The 19,593-nt window shown below is 52.9% G+C and overlaps 1 protein-coding gene across 3 annotated transcripts in view; it reads left to right on the top strand.

Annotated features, from left to right (window-relative positions):
• SLC1A7 (solute carrier family 1 member 7) overlaps nt 1–17,616 on the top strand; it is a 46,267-nt gene extending 28,651 nt beyond the window's left edge. The window contains exons 4-11 of one of the 3 annotated variants that reach the window (XM_054572408.1): nt 6,046–6,088; nt 8,370–8,592; nt 12,212–12,311; nt 13,028–13,261; nt 15,178–15,372; nt 16,129–16,263; nt 16,675–16,777; nt 17,398–17,616. In XM_054572408.1, coding sequence (XP_054428383.1) covers nt 6,046–6,088; nt 8,370–8,592; nt 12,212–12,311; nt 13,028–13,261; nt 15,178–15,372; nt 16,129–16,263; nt 16,675–16,777; nt 17,398–17,616 — 1,252 coding nt within the window. Of the gene's footprint in view, nt 1–3,179; nt 3,226–6,045; nt 6,089–8,369; nt 8,593–12,211; nt 12,312–13,027; nt 13,262–15,120; nt 15,373–16,128; nt 16,264–16,674; nt 16,778–17,397 lie in introns of those variants that run through there. The other 2 variants (XM_054572406.1, XM_054572414.1) reach the window with 2 other exon arrangements.
• Nucleotides 17,617–19,593: the final 1,977 nt, after the last annotated feature.

Raw genomic sequence — 19,593 nt, 5'->3', positions numbered from 1 at the left:
TTATGTCCCCCTTGCCACTTCCATCACCCAGACCACCATCACCTCTCACTCTGTTGTCCAGTAAGGTCGCCCTGCTTTCTCTCCGCTTCCCCACTCTGTTCTCAGCACAGCAGCCAGAGGGATGCTTTTTAAAACCTGTTCACAACCCATCACATGTTGACAAAATCCAGTGTTTTCTGTGATCTACAGGCCCTTCATGATCCCCCCCACATACACACACATACACACACAGGTCGGTCTCTGACCTCAGTTCCAACTCTTCCTCCCCTCGCTCCCCCACCCCCACCCCCCAGGCCATACCGGCCCCAGACATTCCTCCAGATGTCGCGAAGGTCCCCTCGAGTGCCCTGTCCTCATCTCTGCCTCCTGGAAAATGCACACCGCCCTTCTCTCCCTCCATTTATACCTCCACTGTGTCACCTCTTCAGAAGGGCCACCCAGCCTCTGTCACTCTCTCCTCATAGGCTTTATTACCACCTGACATTTTCAAGTCCGTGGACTTCTGTATTTCTCTTTCTGTCTCCCCCACTGGAATAAAATATGCTCCAGGAAGGCTAGATCATTTAAAACAAAAAACAAAAAACCCCATTTCCTGCGGGATCCTGGCGCCTAGAACAGCAGCTGGCACAAAGGAGGGGCCAGTGTTTGCTGAATGCATACGTGGGATGTGGGGTCATCAGTGGGGTTGGGGTTTGAACCCGCAAGAGGAGGGACCGGCCCAGGGGGAATGTGCTGAGCATGCGGCAGCGAGGCCAGGGGAATGTGGCCCACAGCCGCCTGGGAGGGCTGCAGAGCTGGTGGCAGGAGCAAGTTGAGGGCCAGGACGAGAACCAGAAGAGCAGATGCCCTTCAAGCAAGGGGAAGATGAATTTTGAGAAGTTCCAGTTTTAAGGTCCATTATTTCTTAGAGTTGGTGACTATGATTCATCATTTCTTGGATTCTATGATTCGAAACAGCCTTCTCTTGTGGTGGAAGGACTTGCTGATGCTCAGGGAGCCCCCGCCCTCCCACCACGGCCTCCCCTGCTCGGGGGCTGAGGGCTCAGGATGGGGCACGTGTGTCAGAGTCAGATGTCCCAGGAGCAGTTCCTGCTCTCAGTTCCTTTTCACGTGGTGAAAGTTGATCCTTCTGGTTTCAGGCTTTTCCCCCTAGTTGCTCTCAATCCCAAGGCAAGTTGTTTTGCAAAGCTAGGTGGTTGTCACGGCTTCTTAGAGAACTCGGCTGCAGGGGAAGATACATGCTTCCTGGGACAGAACCTCGGAGATGTGAGGTCTCATCTGAGCTCTGCCAGTAAGTCACCGTGGGGCTCTGGTCAGGCCAGTCCCACTCTCTGGGCCTCAGTTTCCCCAGTTATTTTCAAAATCCCTTCTAGTTCTGTGGCTCTCAAACACAAAGGCCTCCAACCCAATGAGGAGGCTGCAAGGCATGAGCAGAAGTTTCTGGAAGCGGATACTGGGAAATGAGGTGAAGAGGACAGGGCAGAGGTCAACCTTGAAGACCTTGATTTCAGGTTGAGGGGAGGGCTGTTATGCGTAAGAAACAAGAAGCTAGTGAGTTTGGGAAGGACTGGAGCAGGATGGAGTGCACAGGAGGTGACGAGGCATTGAGATGCCCTCGGGTAGGGTGGGTTGCAGTCAATCCCGTTCCATTCAGCCCACCTTTATTAAGTACCTGCTCTGGGGGAAGACAATGTGCTGGGAGCTGGGGGTGTGGTGGGACAAATGCAAGTCCTTGTATCAGGCTGCCCACCATGTTGGGACAGACAGATGAGAAGGGTGCACTGGACAGCCACTCTCTGAGACCCTTCCTAGCTCTGGCGTTCTGACAGGCTGTGCATGCGACAAGGACCCCAGCAGTGAGGACACCAGGGGCTCCCCCGCTCTTGCCCTGGCTCAGAGCAGATGCCCACCACGTGTTGAAAACTGAACAAGAACACAATGACCAGGGCAGGGAACTGGGAACTGGCGGTAGATGTGACAAATGAAAAGTCAAGAAGATGTGGGGGCCAACCGAACAGGGAAACAAGGCCCATGCCACACCTCGGGGGTGGCAAGATGTGCGCCTGTTCTGCAAAGATGATTCCAGAGGAACACGGCAGACTGTGTCCCTGGGTGACTCGCCAAGACATGGATCCATTTCCCAGGTTTCCAGAAAACTGACGTCTGCTTACAGGGCAGCTGACAGAGAAACCAAGCAGAACACAAATCAGAGCTGCTTTTTTTCCTTCTTTTTTCCCCAATCTTATTAAAACACCAGAGAGATTAAGTAATGATTTGGCTCTTTGTAGAGCTCCCAGTTATCCTCTCAGGGATTGGACGAAGCTCCCGGGAACTGTGCTGGGAGAGGAACAATTCCCACCTTTGGGGCCTGGGCTGGGGACACGGGGTTAGGGAGAGTTTGGAACCGTCACAGTGGGAGCTTATAAATAGTGAGGAGAGGAGCCAAGAGATAAACTATGGCCTTGTCCTGAGAGATGTGCAGGCAGGCCCAGGAGAGGGCAGGGTGTACTTGATGGCCATGGTTATTAATGTCTCCCAGGCCTGTGCTGTCTGCATTCTATGTAACTGCCTCCAGGAGCGCAGGCCTCATGGGGCAGATGGGGGGCGGGCAGGAGGGGGGCTTCCCACGGGTGTTCAAAACCAAAACGAAGTTGTGCATTTTCCCATTGAGTAATCAAAAGTAAATTCTTTTTGAAAAGATTGTGTATATTTATTTTTAGAAAGAGGAGAAGAGAGGGAGAGAAATATAGATTAGTCGTTTCTCACACGCCCTGTCCGGGGACTGAACCTGCAACCCAGGCACATGCCCTGACCAGGAAACTAACCAGCAACGTTTCTCTTTGCAGAATGATGCCCAGCCAACTGAGCCACACTGTCAGGGCAAAAGTAAACTCTTTATTAAAACCTGCAGGATAAATTCATTGATAATTAGTATGAGTGCCTGTATTAGTCAAGAATTGCTTTTGGCTGCTAGTTAAGAAAAGCTTGAATCAGCAGAGGTTTAAGTAAGGTAAAGGCTGCGTTTTCTCCCACAGTCCAGAGGTGGGCACTCATGGTCTTCAGGCGTTCCCTCCACCTCTGTGCTTCACTGTCCTTAGGTAGCACTTGGCTTTTATCATCCGTGTGTCCCCTGGTCCAGGAAGGTTGCTGAAGCTCTGGCTATTATGTCCATATTCCAGGCAGAGAAAAGAAAATTGGAGGAAGAGACCAAAGGGTCCTGGCTGAGTGGGCACCTTTTCAAGAGTTTTCTAGAAAACATCACCCAATGACTCCCACTTATATCTTATTGGCCACCCCTCTGTCAAGAGATGCTGGGAAACAGGGTTTGATGGCAGGGCTTTGTTGGTCCCCCCAGCATCCCAGGGCCTCTGCTAGTAGAGGAGGAGAGAGACTGGCTAGGCAACTAGCCATCCCTGCCATAGAACACATTTTAAATTATTCTCATTTTAAAGGAAGTTAGAAAGACATGTATGTACTAGGTGTGTTCCATTAGGTTTCGTATGACCTTCTGAATGTCCTTAGTTTCTACTCAGGCTGAAGCAGCCTTTCCTCTAAGTTAAATTAGAAACCTCTTATAAATCATTTGAACCTCGTGGAGCTATACCCAGGGGAGCTTTTCAGACTATTAGCAATCAGTACAGCACGGGCACCCTCCACTCTGGTCACGCATGCCCCGGGCCAGTAGCCCGTGGCATTCTGGCGGGCTGTGTGCCCAGTGGGTGCTTCCGGTCTCCTTGATGTCAAAGCCCTTGCAGTCGCTACTATTCTGGCGGCAGAAATCTGCTTCAAACTCATTGGACAGAAGCCTCACTTGAACTTCTGAGAGCTCAGTTCCTGACTCTGCTGCTTTTCTCCCAGTGACAAAGCTGAAATTAGTGGAAAACGCTGTGACCATTCTTTCCCAGTTTTCTGCCTCAGTAGCTCATTCTCAGCCTCTTCCTCTGGCCATATGCTTACACTGAACATGTATTTTAACAGCAGTGAAGAAATTGATAGTTTCTGCCTTCCAACAGTGGCTGCTGGGGTGTAAAGTTAAGAAAAAATGCACACTCGTATTTACATATGTAACTCCATTTATGTGTGAGCCGAGTCTTGGAGGAGATTTGCCCTAGAAGACTGAGTGGGATGGACGACCCAGGAAGAACACGCAGTGTGAGTGTGCTAGGAAGGGCAAGCACACGAACAAGAATCTTTGTTAGGATCCCTGATTTAGACTAGGTCCCTGGAAGCAGTTTGTAAAGGCAAAGATACAATGCATTTAAGCCCCTCGATATGGGCTGCATATTGTTTACAGAAAGGTGCTACCAGAACCTTGGGAGGGGCCCGCGCCTCCTCTGCGTTATGCATCATCACGTAAAAAACCCCCTCTACCAGTTTGATGGTGGAAATGCCTTTAATTTATTGATGAAGCCGAACACTTTTAGAAAGCTTTTGGAGCTACTTGTATTTCTCTTTTGGTGAAGTGAATTCCCTGGTTAGGACTTTCAGTTGTTTTTCTATTGGGATATTAATGTTCTTGTGATCCATTTATTTATATGCAGCAGCAAATATTTACTGGGTGCCTGTTACATGCCAGGCACTCTTCCAGGAGCTGGGGACACAGCAATGACAAAACACAGATCTCTGCCCTCCAGGGCGCTGATGTTCTGGTGAGAGGAGGCAGACAGTGAGCATGGAGACAAGGACAAGATCTGTAAAAACTTCATGGATATAGGACGCTAACTCCCTGTCATACAGTTTCCCCAGCTTGTCATTTGCTTTAGAATTTTACTTGTATTCCTCTGTCTCAGAGAGCTTCTTAATTTTATTAGCATTTTATTGTGGCATAATTTTAGGTTTATACAAAAGTTGCAAAGATAGTACAGATTCCCCATGTGCCCTTCACCCAGCTTCCTCTGATGTTAGCCACTGACATAACTGGCATATTTTTCAAAACTAAAATTAAATTAGTACAACTATTAACTGAATTACAGACCTTCTTTGGATTTCACCAGTTTCTCCACTAATGTCCTTTTTTTTCTGTCCCAGAACCCAATCCAGGATATCACAGTGTACTTAGAAAATTCTTAATTTTAATGTAGTGACATCTATTAACTTGCATTGCTCATTTTGTTCTTAGTCTTTCCATATCCTGCAATCTGATCAAACATTAATCTATATTTTGTTTTAGCTTTTTATGGGTACATTTTTAAATTATTTATTTCTTTAAACCATCTGGGATTTATTTGGGTACCAAGTATAAATAAGGATCTAACTTTTTTTTTAGGACCTAACTTCTATTTTTCTGAATAGTTGGTTGGCTGCACAGTTGTCTATAATGAATTTGCCTTTTCTTTGCTGATTTGTGAAGCAACTTTTGTCAACTATAAAATACTTAGACGGCCTTGGTTCTGTTTCCAGGCTTCAGGTTCCATTACACTGATTTTTCTTTTGACAGCTGTGTCAGTTTCTCCCTGTTGTGACAGCTACGTCTGTATAGTGTTCTCATATCTGGTAGGACAAGACTCCCTCCTCCTTTAGCTTTATGAAAATAATGTTAATAAGAATAACGATCCCACTTATGTGCCAGGTACTGGGTTGGACACCGAGAATGAGATATGAACGACCAAGTGCCATCTTCAAGGAAGCCAGTCTAGGGGGAGGCAGATGTGTAAGCCATTGCCACTGCCACATTGTGCACTAGAGAGTAGGTGACTCAGGGGCAGGGCCCCAGGGCCAACCTGGAGCAGTCGGAGAAGGCTTGGTCTCTGACTGATTGGAGCAGGAGTTAGAAAAATAGGAAGGGCATTTCAAGCAGAAATAACAGTGTGAAGAGAGGACTGATTTGAAAAGTATATGATGTGTTTAGGGGACTATATGCAATTGGTGTTGGAGCTTTAAATCCTGGAGGGTGGCTGGTGGTAGGAGGAGGTGAGGCTGCGGAGGGCGGAGGGTGGTGGGGCGGAGTCATGGAAGGTCTTGACTGCCAGGGGAGGCGTTCAGATGATCCCAAGGCCCCTCCTGTCCCGGGCTCTGGAATTCTTCAGTTCCTGACTCTCTTTCCAGGAACATGTTCCCTGCCAACCTGGTGGAAGCCACATTCAAACAGGTGAGTGTGTGACAGGCAGGGCCAGCCTGGGCCCAACTGGGGAGTGACAGGTTACAGCAAATCATCCCAATACCTGGGGGAAGGATGCTAGAGGGGAGGCGAGGAGGGGGACCCTAGATCCTTAGAGCTTCCCAAGGCTACATCCCTGCTCTGGGTTCCAGCTCTGAGGCTCAGAGGATGAAAAGAATTGCCCAAGGATATAGCACTAGTAAATGATAGCCTAGTAGGTGAACCTCAGCCTGTCTGCCTGTTTTCTCTTTCTTTTTAAAATAATTCTTTCCCCCTAATAACAATAGTACAACATTTACTATAAATATTAGGAAAATATTAAAAAATATAAAATAAAATAAAAAGCACTTCTAGTTTCAGCACCTAGCAATAACCATAGTAGTTGGTATCCTTTTAGTCTTTTTTTCCTCTAAATAAAATTAGGATCAGGGTGCATCTTTTTCCCCCTGCTCCCATTATACCATAAGCATTTTTCCCAGTCATTGTTTTTTAAAAATACAGTATTTGTGGTGATAAGGCTGGACTATAATTTATTTGCCCACCTCCCTTTTGGTTTTCAAAGTTTTGCCCTTCTAGTAAATCTTTGTGCACCAACCGTCTGCACTCCTAGTAGTTTCTAACTCTTTTCCCCTTCTGAAACATTGGCTGCTTGGTTGACTTAATCCAGCAGGCATTTCCCGACCCCCTTCCCTGTGTTGGGCCCTGCATTGGGTCTGGGACACAAAGGAGGTGGCTGGGGGTTGGAGAGGAGGATTTCGAATAAGGCGCTGTGGAATCTTGAGTTATTTTTCCTAATTTCTGGGGTCTTCAATTGTGAAATGAGCCAGTTAGAGAAGGGCCCTAAATGCTAGACTAGGAGTTTGGATGTTATTCCAGCAGCGATGGGGAATCACAGCTGGTGTGAGAGGGAGGGAGAGAACGTTGCTCTACTTCATACCTCCCTGGAATGCCCTTCATCTTTTGGCAAACTCCTTCCTGTCCTTCAAGTCCCAAATCAAATGTCACTTTCTTTGTGAAGCTGTGAGACTCTCTCAGGCAGAGTAGTAGCACTGCTTCTCCAAGGCTCTCAGAGGAGAATTCACATCTGGTTCATTTCTGTACCCCCAGCAGCCCACAGAGAATGTGCAATAGTGGAATGATGGTGCTGATGTCAGTACCAGCAATAATGGTTGCATGAGGCTAAGCATGTGCCAGGCACTTACTGTTGTAGGCGCTTACATAGACAGGGGTGGGCAGAAGTGGGTTTACTATTGTGCGTATGTGAAATGCAGAGTTTATTCTTGTATTATTAGTTATTCTTGTAGTATATATTTCTCCACATGAACAACTGTAAACTTACTTTTGCCAACCGCTGTTATTTAATCTAATAAGGTAGATACTGTTACAACCCTCTCTGTACAGGGAAAGAAACTGAAGCCCAAAAACTTAGGTCCCATACACTTCCTGAGTGGTTCCTTCTTCCCTACCCAAGGCTTACCTTATTGACACGGGGGAGATGGGAGGATTGGAGACTCCCTTGTTGGGATCCTAGTAACTAAAGCATGAGAGGGAAAGACCCAGAAATGCCCTGGGGAAGAGGAGGAAATGTAGGCAGCTCAGTGGCTGATTCTTCCCAGCTGGGACCTCATCTCATCAAGAAGGCTTGGGGCAAGCTGAGCTTTTCAAATACAGGCATACATTGGAGCTGTTGCAGGTTAAGTTCCAGACCACCACAATAAAATGAGTATTGCAATAAAACAAGTAGAACTCTTTTTGCTGGCAGAGGGTCTTGCTTTCAATTTGTAACAAAAAAAAAACCAAAAACCCCACAACATTTGTGAAGTGCAGTAAAGCAAGTTGCAATAAACTGAGGTGTACCTATAGAAGGCCCAAGTTTCCATCAGTGGAAGGCCTGGCTGGCTGACTGTGATATGGATGGTTGGAAGGGATAGATGGGTGAATGGAGAATTACTCGGGTAGATGAAGAAAGAGATAGATAGACAGTGGGAGAGAGACCCAGAAGGTGTAATAATGCTTAGAAGGAGGAAGAGCTAAGAAGGGACAGAGAGTGGCGTGGCTGGGTAGTATGTGTAGATGAATGAAGGAATCAGTTTTCTTTTCAGTAAAATATATTGATAGTAATCCCTGTCCTGCCTACCTCACAGGATTATTGTCAATCACATAGTTAATGAGTGGATACAAATGTGCTTCCAAGATGTTTTATTATTGTTGTTGTCAATCTTAATAACAACATTGGCCCTGACTCCTTCCTGGTTGGGGTGTCGCCCACCAGTACCGCACCAAGACCACGCCTGTTGTCAAGTCTCCCAAAGCGGCATCAGAGGAGGCCCCTTCTCAGCGGATCTTTATCTATGGGGTCCAGGAAGAGAACGGCTCTCACATTCAGAACTTCGCCCTGGACCTGACCCCGCCCCCTGAGGTCATTTACAAGTCAGAGCCTGGCACCAGCGATGGCATGAACGTGCTGGGCATTGTCATGTTCTCTGCCACCATGGGTACGTGCTGCCCACCTCACCCCACAGGGTCAGGGGTCTGGTCCCTCCCTGCACCTACCCCTCCCTGCACCTACCTCTCCCTGCATGGCTGCCTCCAGCAACCTGAATAACCTGGAGCCTCCCATCTTCCAGGCCACTCCTTCCTTTCCCATGCAGTGGAGTGGCTCCAGCCCTCGTCCCTGGAGCCAGTGTTCCTCACTCGGAATTCTCCATCCCTGGGAGCTAGTTTGCCTCCTGGGGCGTGGGCCCTCCCTTGAAAAAGTCCATGGCTCTGGCCCCTCCTGTTCTGAACTCTTTACTGAGGTCTGGGAATACTGGGGATTGGTGGGGTGGGGGGCAGTTAGCAATAAAAAAAATTTAAAAAAATTTTAAAAAACCAGGAAAAGTCTAAAAACTATCAGCCATCACTGTTTCTTTGACACCTTGTTCCTCCTCCCACCCCCACCGGCAGGGGCTTCTCCCTGGCGGGGTCTCTCCTAAGACACCTCTGCGTCTTTTCTTGGGGCCCACAGCTGGCCTACCTGACCACACCCTTCCCTTTGCTACTCTTCTGTGGGCCTCCAGCCACAGGCTACTCACCTTGAAGCTGGTGACGCTTAACTTACACAGACCCCTTCCGAGCCCTGTACCTTATTTTGTTTTTAATTTTGTGTACTCTTTTCCTTAAAGAGGCCCCCAAACTGTATAAGCCTCAAAGCCCACAAAACCCATGGATACATCTCTGCCTACAGTGCCCCACCCCACCCCTTACAACTGACACACACACACACACAACACAGACAGTTTCTTGTTGGGGGACACCTCCTCACCCATCCAGAGCAATCTAGCTTGTCCTTCTAGGCCATGCCAGGGGTCATTATGAGTCTTCTTCTAAAATTGGCATCAGCCTTCCCCATCATCCCAGCCAAGGGCCTGGGAGGCTCTCTCCTGCTTCCCTGAATAATCCACAGGGTTTTCTTTTCAAGTAAAAAGCCTCACCATCTTTCTGTTTGCTCATAGCAGGAAATCTGGGGGCCATTTTCTGCCTCGCCTCCTGCCTCAGCCCACAGCCCAATCCCGTCAGGTCGGCCTCTGAAGTCCGTCTCCAAGCCCTGCATTTCCCTCCGTCCTCTGCCGCCACCCTGGTCCAAGGCTGCCATCATCTCTCACGTGGTTTCAGCAAAGGCTGCCTAAAGAGTCCCCTGTCCTGGTGTGTCCTCCTCATGGGGTCACAAAGCCCCCGCTTAAGGCCTCCTGTGGCCCCCCACTCCACCTGGAAAGGGGCCCAACCCTGTAGGGCCTGTGGAGCTCTGAGCGATCGCCCAGGCTGCCTCCCGCTCCTCAGTCCCGCTCACTGCCCAGCCCCGGGGCCTTTCAGTTCCTGGAGAGCATCTCCCGGCCCACCCGCCCACCCCCGCCCCACCTAGATGCTCCTGCCCCCTTCCTCACCCTGCACCCTTCTCATCCTTGAGGGTGGTAGTAATGAGGGGGGGACCTCTATAAGCATCTCATCCTCAGGAAGATCTTTCCAACTCCCCAGATGTGTGCCCTGTGTTACTCTTTAAACTCTTGACCCTACTGCAGTTATGTAATGGGTGGTGTAATTTTTAATGTCTGCGCAGCAGCTGGCGTAAGCTGCATGCAGGCAGAGAGGGGCCGGGTGCGTTCTCCATTTATCCCCGCAGCCCGCCCACCTTAGTGACCGGCAGGAGTAGGCCCTCAGTAAAATCTGCTGGAGACATGGGTAGATGGATGGATGAATGAATGGGCAGTGATGGATAATAGAGCTCTTATCATCTTGGCTAAAATGCCAGACATGCAGAGGGGCCGGGACTTTAGTGACCCAAGTGTGTAACAAGACGGTGCTTGGAAGTGCCTTCGGCACATCTGAGAATTAGTCCCCAATCCTGAACATTCTTCCTCCTTTCAGCCACCGCCTCTCTCATAGGGCTGGAAACATACAGAAAGGACAGCTATTTGCAGAGCAAATGAAACCCTTGAGACCCTTTGACTCAATTCACAAAGTGTTTACTGACCATGTGTAATTGTCTGTGGATAAGTGCAGATTTGTGTATGTGTCCTCAAGTCAGTGTGTGCCCGAGTCTCTGTGTACCTGTGCCTGTGTGTGTCCACATCTGCAGGGCTCATGTCAATGTGGGCCCACACCTGAGGCCGAGCGAGCACACTGAGACAGCTGCTCCGAATGGGGCTTGCTTCGGGCCCCTCAACCCGGCCTCCCCTCCCTGCTTTTTCCAGGTGTTCAGAGGTGTCTGACGCTAAGGTCCCATTGGCTTTTTCTGTTGGAGGAAGCCCGCACCCACGCTGGGTCCAATGCACACTAGCATCCAGCCAGACAGAGCCCCCAGATGCCCCCAGGGAAATCTAAGTGGAGGCTAATGAGGGGACAGTCAGAGCAGGCAGGGACCTTGGTCTGAACTCCAGGCCTCCACAGGCCAGAAGGGCAGGGCTGGCCAGTGTCATCTCTGACTTGCGCCTCTCCTGCCCCAACAGGGTCGCCACCTCATGGCAGTGGTAGCTCTTTCAGAGACAACGTGGGTTCAGGGTTTCCTGGGGCAGGGAAGGAGCCCCATAGGCCAGGTACAAATCCTGCCCTGCTCCCCCCTTGCTGAGTCAGTCGATGAGCCTCCTGGACCACAGTGACTAAGCCTCATGAGGGCAGCCACTGAAGAAGGAGCAGTCACTCATCACTGTTGCAAGAGCGGCCTGACTGTGCGCATGTGTATGGAGCTCACCCATGGACCAGTCCACATGTGAACACTTCACAAGGGGAGAAGAGTCCAGAGCCCTGATGGGAGAATAACAGGGGCCTTGGGAAAGGCTTTGTCATTCATTCATTTGTTCATTCATTCATTCAATGGTTATAGTTCAGCATCTACCATGTGACAGCTGAGATACAGTTCTTACTCCCATGGAACTAAGCTTCTACTGGAGGAGACGGAAAAACAACTAGAAAATCAGTTATAAGTGTGATAAATGATATGAAAAGACAGGAAAGAGATGAGACAGATGAGAACAAATTGGGAGTTTTCGAAGGGCAGTGGAGATGGGTGTCCAAGGCATGTGGTGAGCTGGGAGGCCATGTTTCAGGCATTGGGAACTAGCTGGCCAAAGGCCCTGAGGCAATGAAGAGCTTGGTGTCTTCTAGAAATGTAAAGAAGGCCAGTGATGCCAGAGCACAGTGAGGAAGGCAAGAGCCAGATGGAAGTGGGAGGCATAGACAAGGGTCAGATCAAGTGGGGCCTGGAGCCATGGGGAGCTTGGTTACAGTCTAGGTCATCAGGGAAGCCAGTGGGGAGGCGGGTGTTCAGCAGGGAGCATTTTTATCTTAAGAAGATGACACGTGTGGAAAATGGGTTATAGAGAAGGAAGAGATGAGAGCCCCGTTGCAAGGTCACTGCCCTGGTCCAGGGGTGGAGGCCAAGGAGAAGGGGAGGAGAGAGTGGAGGGGAACACGGGTGCATGGAGGCCACTGGGAAGTCAGCCAAGGGCGAGGTCCACGTGTGCATGGGGGTCTGTCCCCGCCTTGCCACCAGTGCATGTCAGCATGTGCAGGCATCACACATGCCTTCATCTTGGCCTGTGCGGTGTGTCATCTGCTTGTGTGTCCCTGCCCCCTCAGGCATCATGCTGGGCCGCATGGGTGACAGCGGGGCCCCCCTGGTCAGCTTCTGCCAGTGCCTCAATGAGTCTGTCATGAAGATTGTAGCGGTGGCTGTGTGGTAAGCCTCCTTGCGATGGGGGTGGCCTCTCCTACCCAACCCCTTTCCAGTCCTGCCCTGGGCACACAGAGGGACCCCAGGGCCCCATCCTCTCTTCTCCTAGGTGGAGGCTTCCCAGGAGGCTGAGCCCTGGCCTGAGGCCTCCAGAGTCACACGTGCTCCCCTGGATCCCCAGCCCTGACCGGGCCTAGTGCCAGCCCTGGGCCTGCCACTTCTGGCCCGGTCAGGCCCACTGGAGGAGAGCTAAGAGCTAGGCCTGGCCCTGCTCTCCTGGCCCAGTTTCCCTATCACATGGAGCTCATCAGCTCAGCTTTTGGAGGAAGGAAACTCTGGAAGTGAAAACCAGCTGCCACTCCTTGGTTCAGAGCTCAGACCTTAGAAATCTTTTCGTCCAACCCTGCACAGTTTAGATGAGGGGATGCAGAGGCCTGCCCAAGGTCATGCACGCAGGTGTGGCATTGCTGGGCTGAAACGTGGGCCTGTAGAGGGCAGGTGTACTCCTCAGAGGCCTGGGCAGGAAGGTGGAGGGGTGAGAGGTTGTGCAGGGCTAGGCTGGTTGAGGACAGTGGTTTAATGATGCCATGTGCCAAGCACCTTGGCACTCAGTCTCATTCAGTCCTCCGAGCCCCCGGCAGGCTCAGGCAGTGAGGCGGTGCCAGGGCGCCTGCAACCCTCACTTGCCTGGCACTGAGCTGGCTGCCCCACCCCCACAACAGGTACTTCCCCTTTGGTATTGTGTTTCTCATCGCTGGCAAGATCCTGGAGATGGATGACCCCACAGCCGTCGGGAAAAAGCTGGGCTTCTACGCGGTCACTGTAGTGTGTGGGCTGGTGGTCCATGGCCTCTTCATCCTGCCTCTGCTGTACTTCTTCATCACCAAAAAGAACCCCATCGTCTTCATTCGCGGTGTCCTCCAGGCCCTGCTCATCGCACTGGCCACCTCTTCCAGGTAGCCCTGGGCAGCGGGCGGAACAGGGGAGTTGGTGGCAGCCCCGCTCTGCCCATCTCTTCAGCCATCATTTGTCCATGGCCACAGACTCGTGGAAAGTGTCAGTAAAGCCCACTTTACAAACTCAGGGGTAGTTATGGTAACAAGGCCAATTTTTGAAATGTAATGCTTGAGGCCCCACCTGCCCAAATGGCAGAAAGCCCTTATCGCCTCTTGAGGCCTTCCCCTGCCCGCCCACTACCCACATCCCTCAGCTTCACTCGGTCCACATGGGGTTGGGCCTCCACACATCAGGAGACAGGGACAGCTCTCTAAGGAGTGATGACTCTACAATTGCTGTTGCCTTTTGTTGCCACATGGTGCTTCTGTGGCGCCAGGCCCGGTGCTGTGTAGGGACTTTGCCTGTCGACTGTTACTGAGACACCCTACTTAGATGCCCTGTTATAGCCTTGCCCGTGTCACTACGCGTGGGGATTTGAATCACGGTCCCTTCACCCACTAGCTGTGTGACTGTGGGCAAGTCAGTTGACTTCCCTGGGCATCAAGTTCCTCCTCTACAGACTGGGGATCACTGTAGCATCCCCAGGGGGTTGCTGTGGGATTAATGGAGATAACAAACCAAGGGAAAGGCCAGTCTGGGCCAGATGACGCAGCACCTGCCCTCGGAGATCCCAGACCACAGCACAGCGTGGAAGAGCCCAGGGAGTTAGAGTCTTGCGAACCCAATCAAGGAGGAGGAAATGTCACTTACACAGGGTGAGATGCCCTGATCGTGTGAAAGAAGAGTGGTTCCACCCACAGTGGGTGTCTCCCCACATGGAGGAAACTGTCTGAGCTCAAGCCTACGTTTCTCTGGCGCCAAAGCCTGACTCCTCCCTACAGCCCTTACTGCCTTCTCTTCTCTGGGCCTCAGGTTCCCAATCTGTAACGTGGGAATGAGGGCCACCGCCAACCCCTTGGCAGCAGAAGCGCCTCACACAGGACTCAGGGGGAGCAGAGCCCCAGGAAGGGAAAACCCCACATTCCTTATCCAGAACCTCCACCTAGGGCAGAGGCCAGAGGTGAAAAGGAAAGATGAAGTCCCAAGTCATTGTCCCCATGCCACAGGCCACACCCTGCCAGAGCTGGCAGCCCTTGGCCACCTCCTGCTCGACAGGAACCACAACCTCGGGCCCAGCCCGTCTGGGTTCATTGGAGGCTCTGACAAGTGTAAGTGGGGTCCCCAGGCTGTGACCTGTGGGACAGGAAGGGCTCTGGGGTCACATGAACATCGGTACTGGTCCCAGCACTGCCACCAGGAGCGCTAGTGAAGAAACAGCAACAGTAATGGTAGCGGCTACCATTGCTTGAGTAGCTGTGACAAGGCAGACACCGTGCCAAGCACTTACTCGTTAAATCACCCTAGTAGCTCTGTAATTATCCCTTCCTGGGACAAGGAAACTAAGGCGTACACAGGTTAAGGAACCTGCTGGGGCCACTTGGCTAGTAGGAGGCTGGAATCTGAACCTAGGGAGTCCACTTTAGAGCCTTGCTTTAACCACGTCATCTGTACTTGGCACAGCAGTGTGACTTTGGGTCAGTCCCTCCTACCTTCTGGGCTTTCATCTCTTCATCTGCAAAATGGACTCAATCCCCACCCCCCACCAGTGGCTGTGAGGATCAAATGAGAGTATGTGTAAAGCACAAGACTTAGCATGTAGCAGGCATTCTGCTGGTATAAGTCCCTTCCTAACCTGTGACCCTGAGGTCCTGGCCCTGGGCTGGCCTGGTCACTGTTGCACACTCCCAAAGGGTGCCACTCCCGGTCGTTTTCAAAGCCCCTTTGGCCTGTTCTCCCCCACGATGGGCTGGCAACCCAGAGGCCCTGGCCATCCTGCAGGAGGATGGAGGGCAGACACCGACCTCCCTGCCTGCAGCTCAGCCACCCTGCCCATCACCTTCAAGTGCCTGCTGGAGAACAACCACATCGACCGGCGCATTGCCCGCTTCGTGCTGCCCGTGGGCGCCACCATCAACATGGACGGCACGGCGCTCTATGAGGCTGTGGCCGCTATCTTCATTGCCCAGGTCAACAACTACGAGCTGGACTTTGGCCAGATCATCACCATCAGGTGCACTCCTGACACCCCACGCCCAGGTGGACTGAGGTAGAAGGGTGGCTGCTGGAAGGGCCTTTAGGATTCTCAAGCTCTCAGATGTGATAGGGTCTCTGAGTCCCAGAGAAGCTGAGGGGTTCTTTCTAGGCCACACAGCAAGTCAACATTAGGGTGGGGACATGACCTGACCTGACCTCTGTGACTGGTGGCACAGGGCTCCTTCCCCAGCAGTGCCCGGCAGAGTGGGGAGCTCCGAGCAGGCTGGGAAGCTGCAATCCGGTAGGAGGGCCCTACAGGCAAGCACAGAGGGAGCAGAGTCCGGGGCACGGCTGGGGGCAATGGAGGGGCTGCTAGTGCGGCTGGCGCTGAGGGAAGGTGCTGAGGTTAAGGGCAGAGGCCAAGGGGAAGGCCTCGCACGCCAGCCTGAGGGTACAAGCCTGACCCTGAGGACCTGGCCCCAGAGGGAGGTTGGGCAGAGCTGTGCAGGTGGGCGATCAGAATCTCTGGACCGCTTCCAAGAAACCTACAGAAACATGGGCTCCTGACACAGGATTTCCCACAAACTCCTCAGGAGGTTCTGCTGAGGCCAGGGACGGGGGCCCATGGAGCTATCAGGCAACAAGAACTCCTTGATGTGGCCTTCCTAACAACCCCTGCCCCATATCACTGTCCTCAGAGTTGCAGGCATTGTGGCCTCTCTTGGAGCCAGGACCCCAACATGGCACTCTGCCCCTCCTGCTTCTCCTCCTCCTCTTCCCACCCCCTCTGCAGCATCACAGCCACGGCAGCCAGCATCGGGGCGGCTGGCATCCCCCAGGCCGGACTCGTCACCATGGTCATTGTGCTCACCTCTGTGGGGCTGCCCACTGACGACATCACCCTCATCATCGCCGTGGACTGGGCTCTGTGAGTGAGGCCGGCCCCTCCCTCCTCCACCCCTCAGACAGCCGGCCTTTGGGGTGAGCTGGGGAAATGCCCTGGTTTGGCCCAGTGGGGTGCCTTATGCATTGACATTGGCCCGGCTGCTTAATTTTGGAGCCCAGTTTTCAAAAACTGGGGTGAGAGCAAACCATTAAACCAAACCTGGGCCCTTCTAAGCACAGGCCCTGTTCCACCGCACGGTCACACGCCCATGAAACCAGCCCTGCATCTACCTGCTTCCTCATCACTGGGGGAGTGGTAGGCTTGAGAGGGCTAGGAAAGCGCCGCGCTGTGGGCTCTGCGCTGGCAGCTGGCGCCCGCAGGGGCTGCTCACCCTGCCCTCCCCCAGCTCCCCTCACAAGTGCTCACTGCTCACAGCCCACCTTGGCCCACCAGGGACCGCTTCCGCACCATGATTAACGTGCTGGGTGATGCGCTGGCCGCAGGGATCATGGCCCATATCTGCCGGAAGGACTTTTCTCAGGACACAGTCGCCAAGGTGAGAGCAGTGCCTCCTTCCCAGCCTGGCCACCCCAAAGGCCCCCCAAGCCAGTGGAGCTTGCGTGCGATGGGCACCAATCTTCCATTCACCCACTGTGGAGTCTTCAGTCCTTCCATGACTCTCTGCCTCAGTTTCTCCTCTGGTACCAGAGGTGACTAACTCCTCAGAGCCAGTTTTTGAGCACCCACTGTGGTCGGCACTGCTCCAGACACAGAAGGAACAAAGGACACTAACGTCCTGCCCTCAGGGAGCTGTACCCTCATGTGGGGATGGCACTGGTCCGACCAACAGCAATGCGAATGTTTGCACGTTTGTACGAGGCTTCATGATCTTAGGGTGCCTTCAATAACCACAAGTAGTAGGCGCCCCACTCCACAGGCAGGATGCTGAGGCACAGGCAGGAGACCCAATTCCCTCACTGCACCCTGTGGGTCAGGTTCCCTCATCTACTAAGACAGCCCCAGGAGGAGGCAGGACAGCCCTGTGACCTACCGAGGTCCCACAGCACATCCGTAAGAAAACCGATCACGTGGTTCCCAGCCCTTGCTCGTTCAGTCCTCCCTGGTGTCTGCCCTCAGCCCTTCCTGTTGCTCCTAAGGCCTGTCTCCTTTCCGCAGAAACTGCTGCCCTGTGAGACCAAGCCAGTGAGCCTCCAGGAGATCGTGGCAACCCAGCAGAATGGCTGTGTGAAAAGTGTGGCTGAGGCCTCAGAGCTGACCCTGGGCCCCACCTGCCCCCACCATGTCCCTGTCCAGGTGGAGCAAGATGAGGAGCCAACTGCCACTGGCCTGGACCACTGCATCATTGAAATCAGCGAGCTTGAGACCAGTGTCTGAGCCTACAGAGCTGTGGAGGCTGGGGGGGGGGGGGGGGGGGGCGGGCCTCCAGGGTTAGGCAAAGAGTATGATCTCAACTTACTACTTTCCTGAGCAGCCGATAGGGGCCAGCCTTACAGCCTCCCTTGAGAGGTCAGAATTAGTTCCACTTGAGAAAAAGCAGAGAATAGACAGAAAACTCCAGTGGGGGAGTGATGGGCCAGCACAGCCCAGCACAGCCCAGCCCAGCCCTGGCTGTGACTTTCCACCGTTACGGTCCGTGAGGACAGCAGTCAGGGGTTATGGTCCATACTTTCCAGATGACAGAGTTAAGGCTGAAAACATTTATCCCAGGTCTCAGAGCAAGTCAGGGCTAGGACGCCAACTCAGGTGTTTCAAGCCCTGGCCACTCCCTCCTAGAGGACGGGGGCACCTGCTGGGCCAGGTGGCCAGAGAGGCTCTAGGCTCTGCCCCTGCCCTGGAGCCCCACAGCCACCACGGACTTCAGTTTGTGAAGCCGTAACAACAGAGCTCTGGGCCTGCCCTTCTGTGTCCCCGCCCAGGCCAGCCCTCCACCCAGCCCTGTAACATGTGGCCTCAAACAGCTCTCCCCAAGTGGGGGCCCAGCCCAAGACCAAGGCCTGCTGCCTTCCACGTGCCACGGCCTGCCTCGTCTCACTCCACCACTTCTCTCTCACAAAGCTCACGTGATGTGGAGATGCGGACATCTTTACTAGGGCCGCAGGGGCCCTTGGAAACACTGGGCCAGCCTCCCACTGGGCAGGCGGGCCAGCCAGGACCAGGGGCAGGCTCACCTGGGATGCATTGTTCAAGCTGCCTGGGTGGCTCTGGGGTCAGGACTCCCCAAAAGCCTGTGGGATAAAGAGGAGTTAAATTTTATATTCTTTCCTGTGCTTGCAAATTCAGTGATTACTAAACAAAGGTATTTCGTTTTTCAAGTCTTGTGGGCTTAGCAACCATACTCTGGCCAGCATTTCTTTATTGAGCTAATATTGGCTGTCACAGTACAGACTGGCCAATCTGGGCAGCCAGAGTATGGACAGGCCTGGCCAGGCAGCCAAAAAATCAACGGGCTTGCCCTTCCAGCTAGAGCATGGACAGGTCTGCCTGGGCTGTCGGTGTGTGGGCAGGCCTGCCCGAGCAGCCAGGGCCCAGAGGGGCCTGCCTGGCGGGCCAGAATGAGGACAAGCCTGTCTGAGCTGTCACCTGCAGGAGGCAGAGCGCAAGCCTGCCTGCCCCCAGGGGCCTGTCTCGACAGCCACAGTGTGGACGGACCACTCTGCCCCTGGCCCGGGCTGGGCTCTGCAGGCAAGGCCCTGAGATCAGTCCCCACAAATGGAACAAATTTCCTCAGCCAGTCACACCGCTTTGGCAAACGCTTTCCTTTAAGGAAGGGACATGCCCAAAGACAGTTTCAAACTGTCTCCTTTATTCTCCTCAGCCCCAAGGTACCTCCAGGAGGCTTGCAGGGGGGGCAGAGATGAACCCGGCCACATAGCACGTTCTGCATGCACCCTGGAGAGAAGATACACCTCCGGGGTCTTACGTTGTGGAGCCATAAAGACATTGAAGCAGGGGAAGAGAAGAGGCCTCCCAACATCACTCACAGAATCAGGAGGGCGCCTGCCCCCCGGCCCTCGATTCCTGAACTACTTCCTATCCTCTTTTCAGGGCCATAGTCTGAGGAGCCTGAGGAGTCTAGGGAGGGCCCTGGCCCCAGGATCCCCTTTCCACTGCAGGTCTGGGCTATAGAGTCCACCATGGAAGTGCCCTTCCTTCATTAAGACCAGGCAGCTAGGAGAGGTCAGGTGTCAAGCTACAGTCACTCCCACCGGGCAGGCATCTGCTTTTGACTGGGCTCAGCAGGAGCGCACGTACACACCTCCAGCAGCGGCTCACTACCGCCAGGGCACCTCATCCGGGGGCTCTGCCTGTCGGAGGTTCTTCTTTGCTCTGTGCAGGATATTGTCCCCACCA

This window comes from Pteronotus mesoamericanus, unplaced genomic scaffold, assembly GCF_021234165.1.
Source record: "Pteronotus mesoamericanus isolate MK-2021 breed Mesoamerican mustached bat unplaced genomic scaffold, CSHL_Meso_final contig_105, whole genome shotgun sequence".
NCBI lineage: Eukaryota > Metazoa > Chordata > Mammalia > Chiroptera > Mormoopidae > Pteronotus > Pteronotus mesoamericanus.
This window is presented reverse-complemented; position numbering and strand designations above follow the sequence as displayed.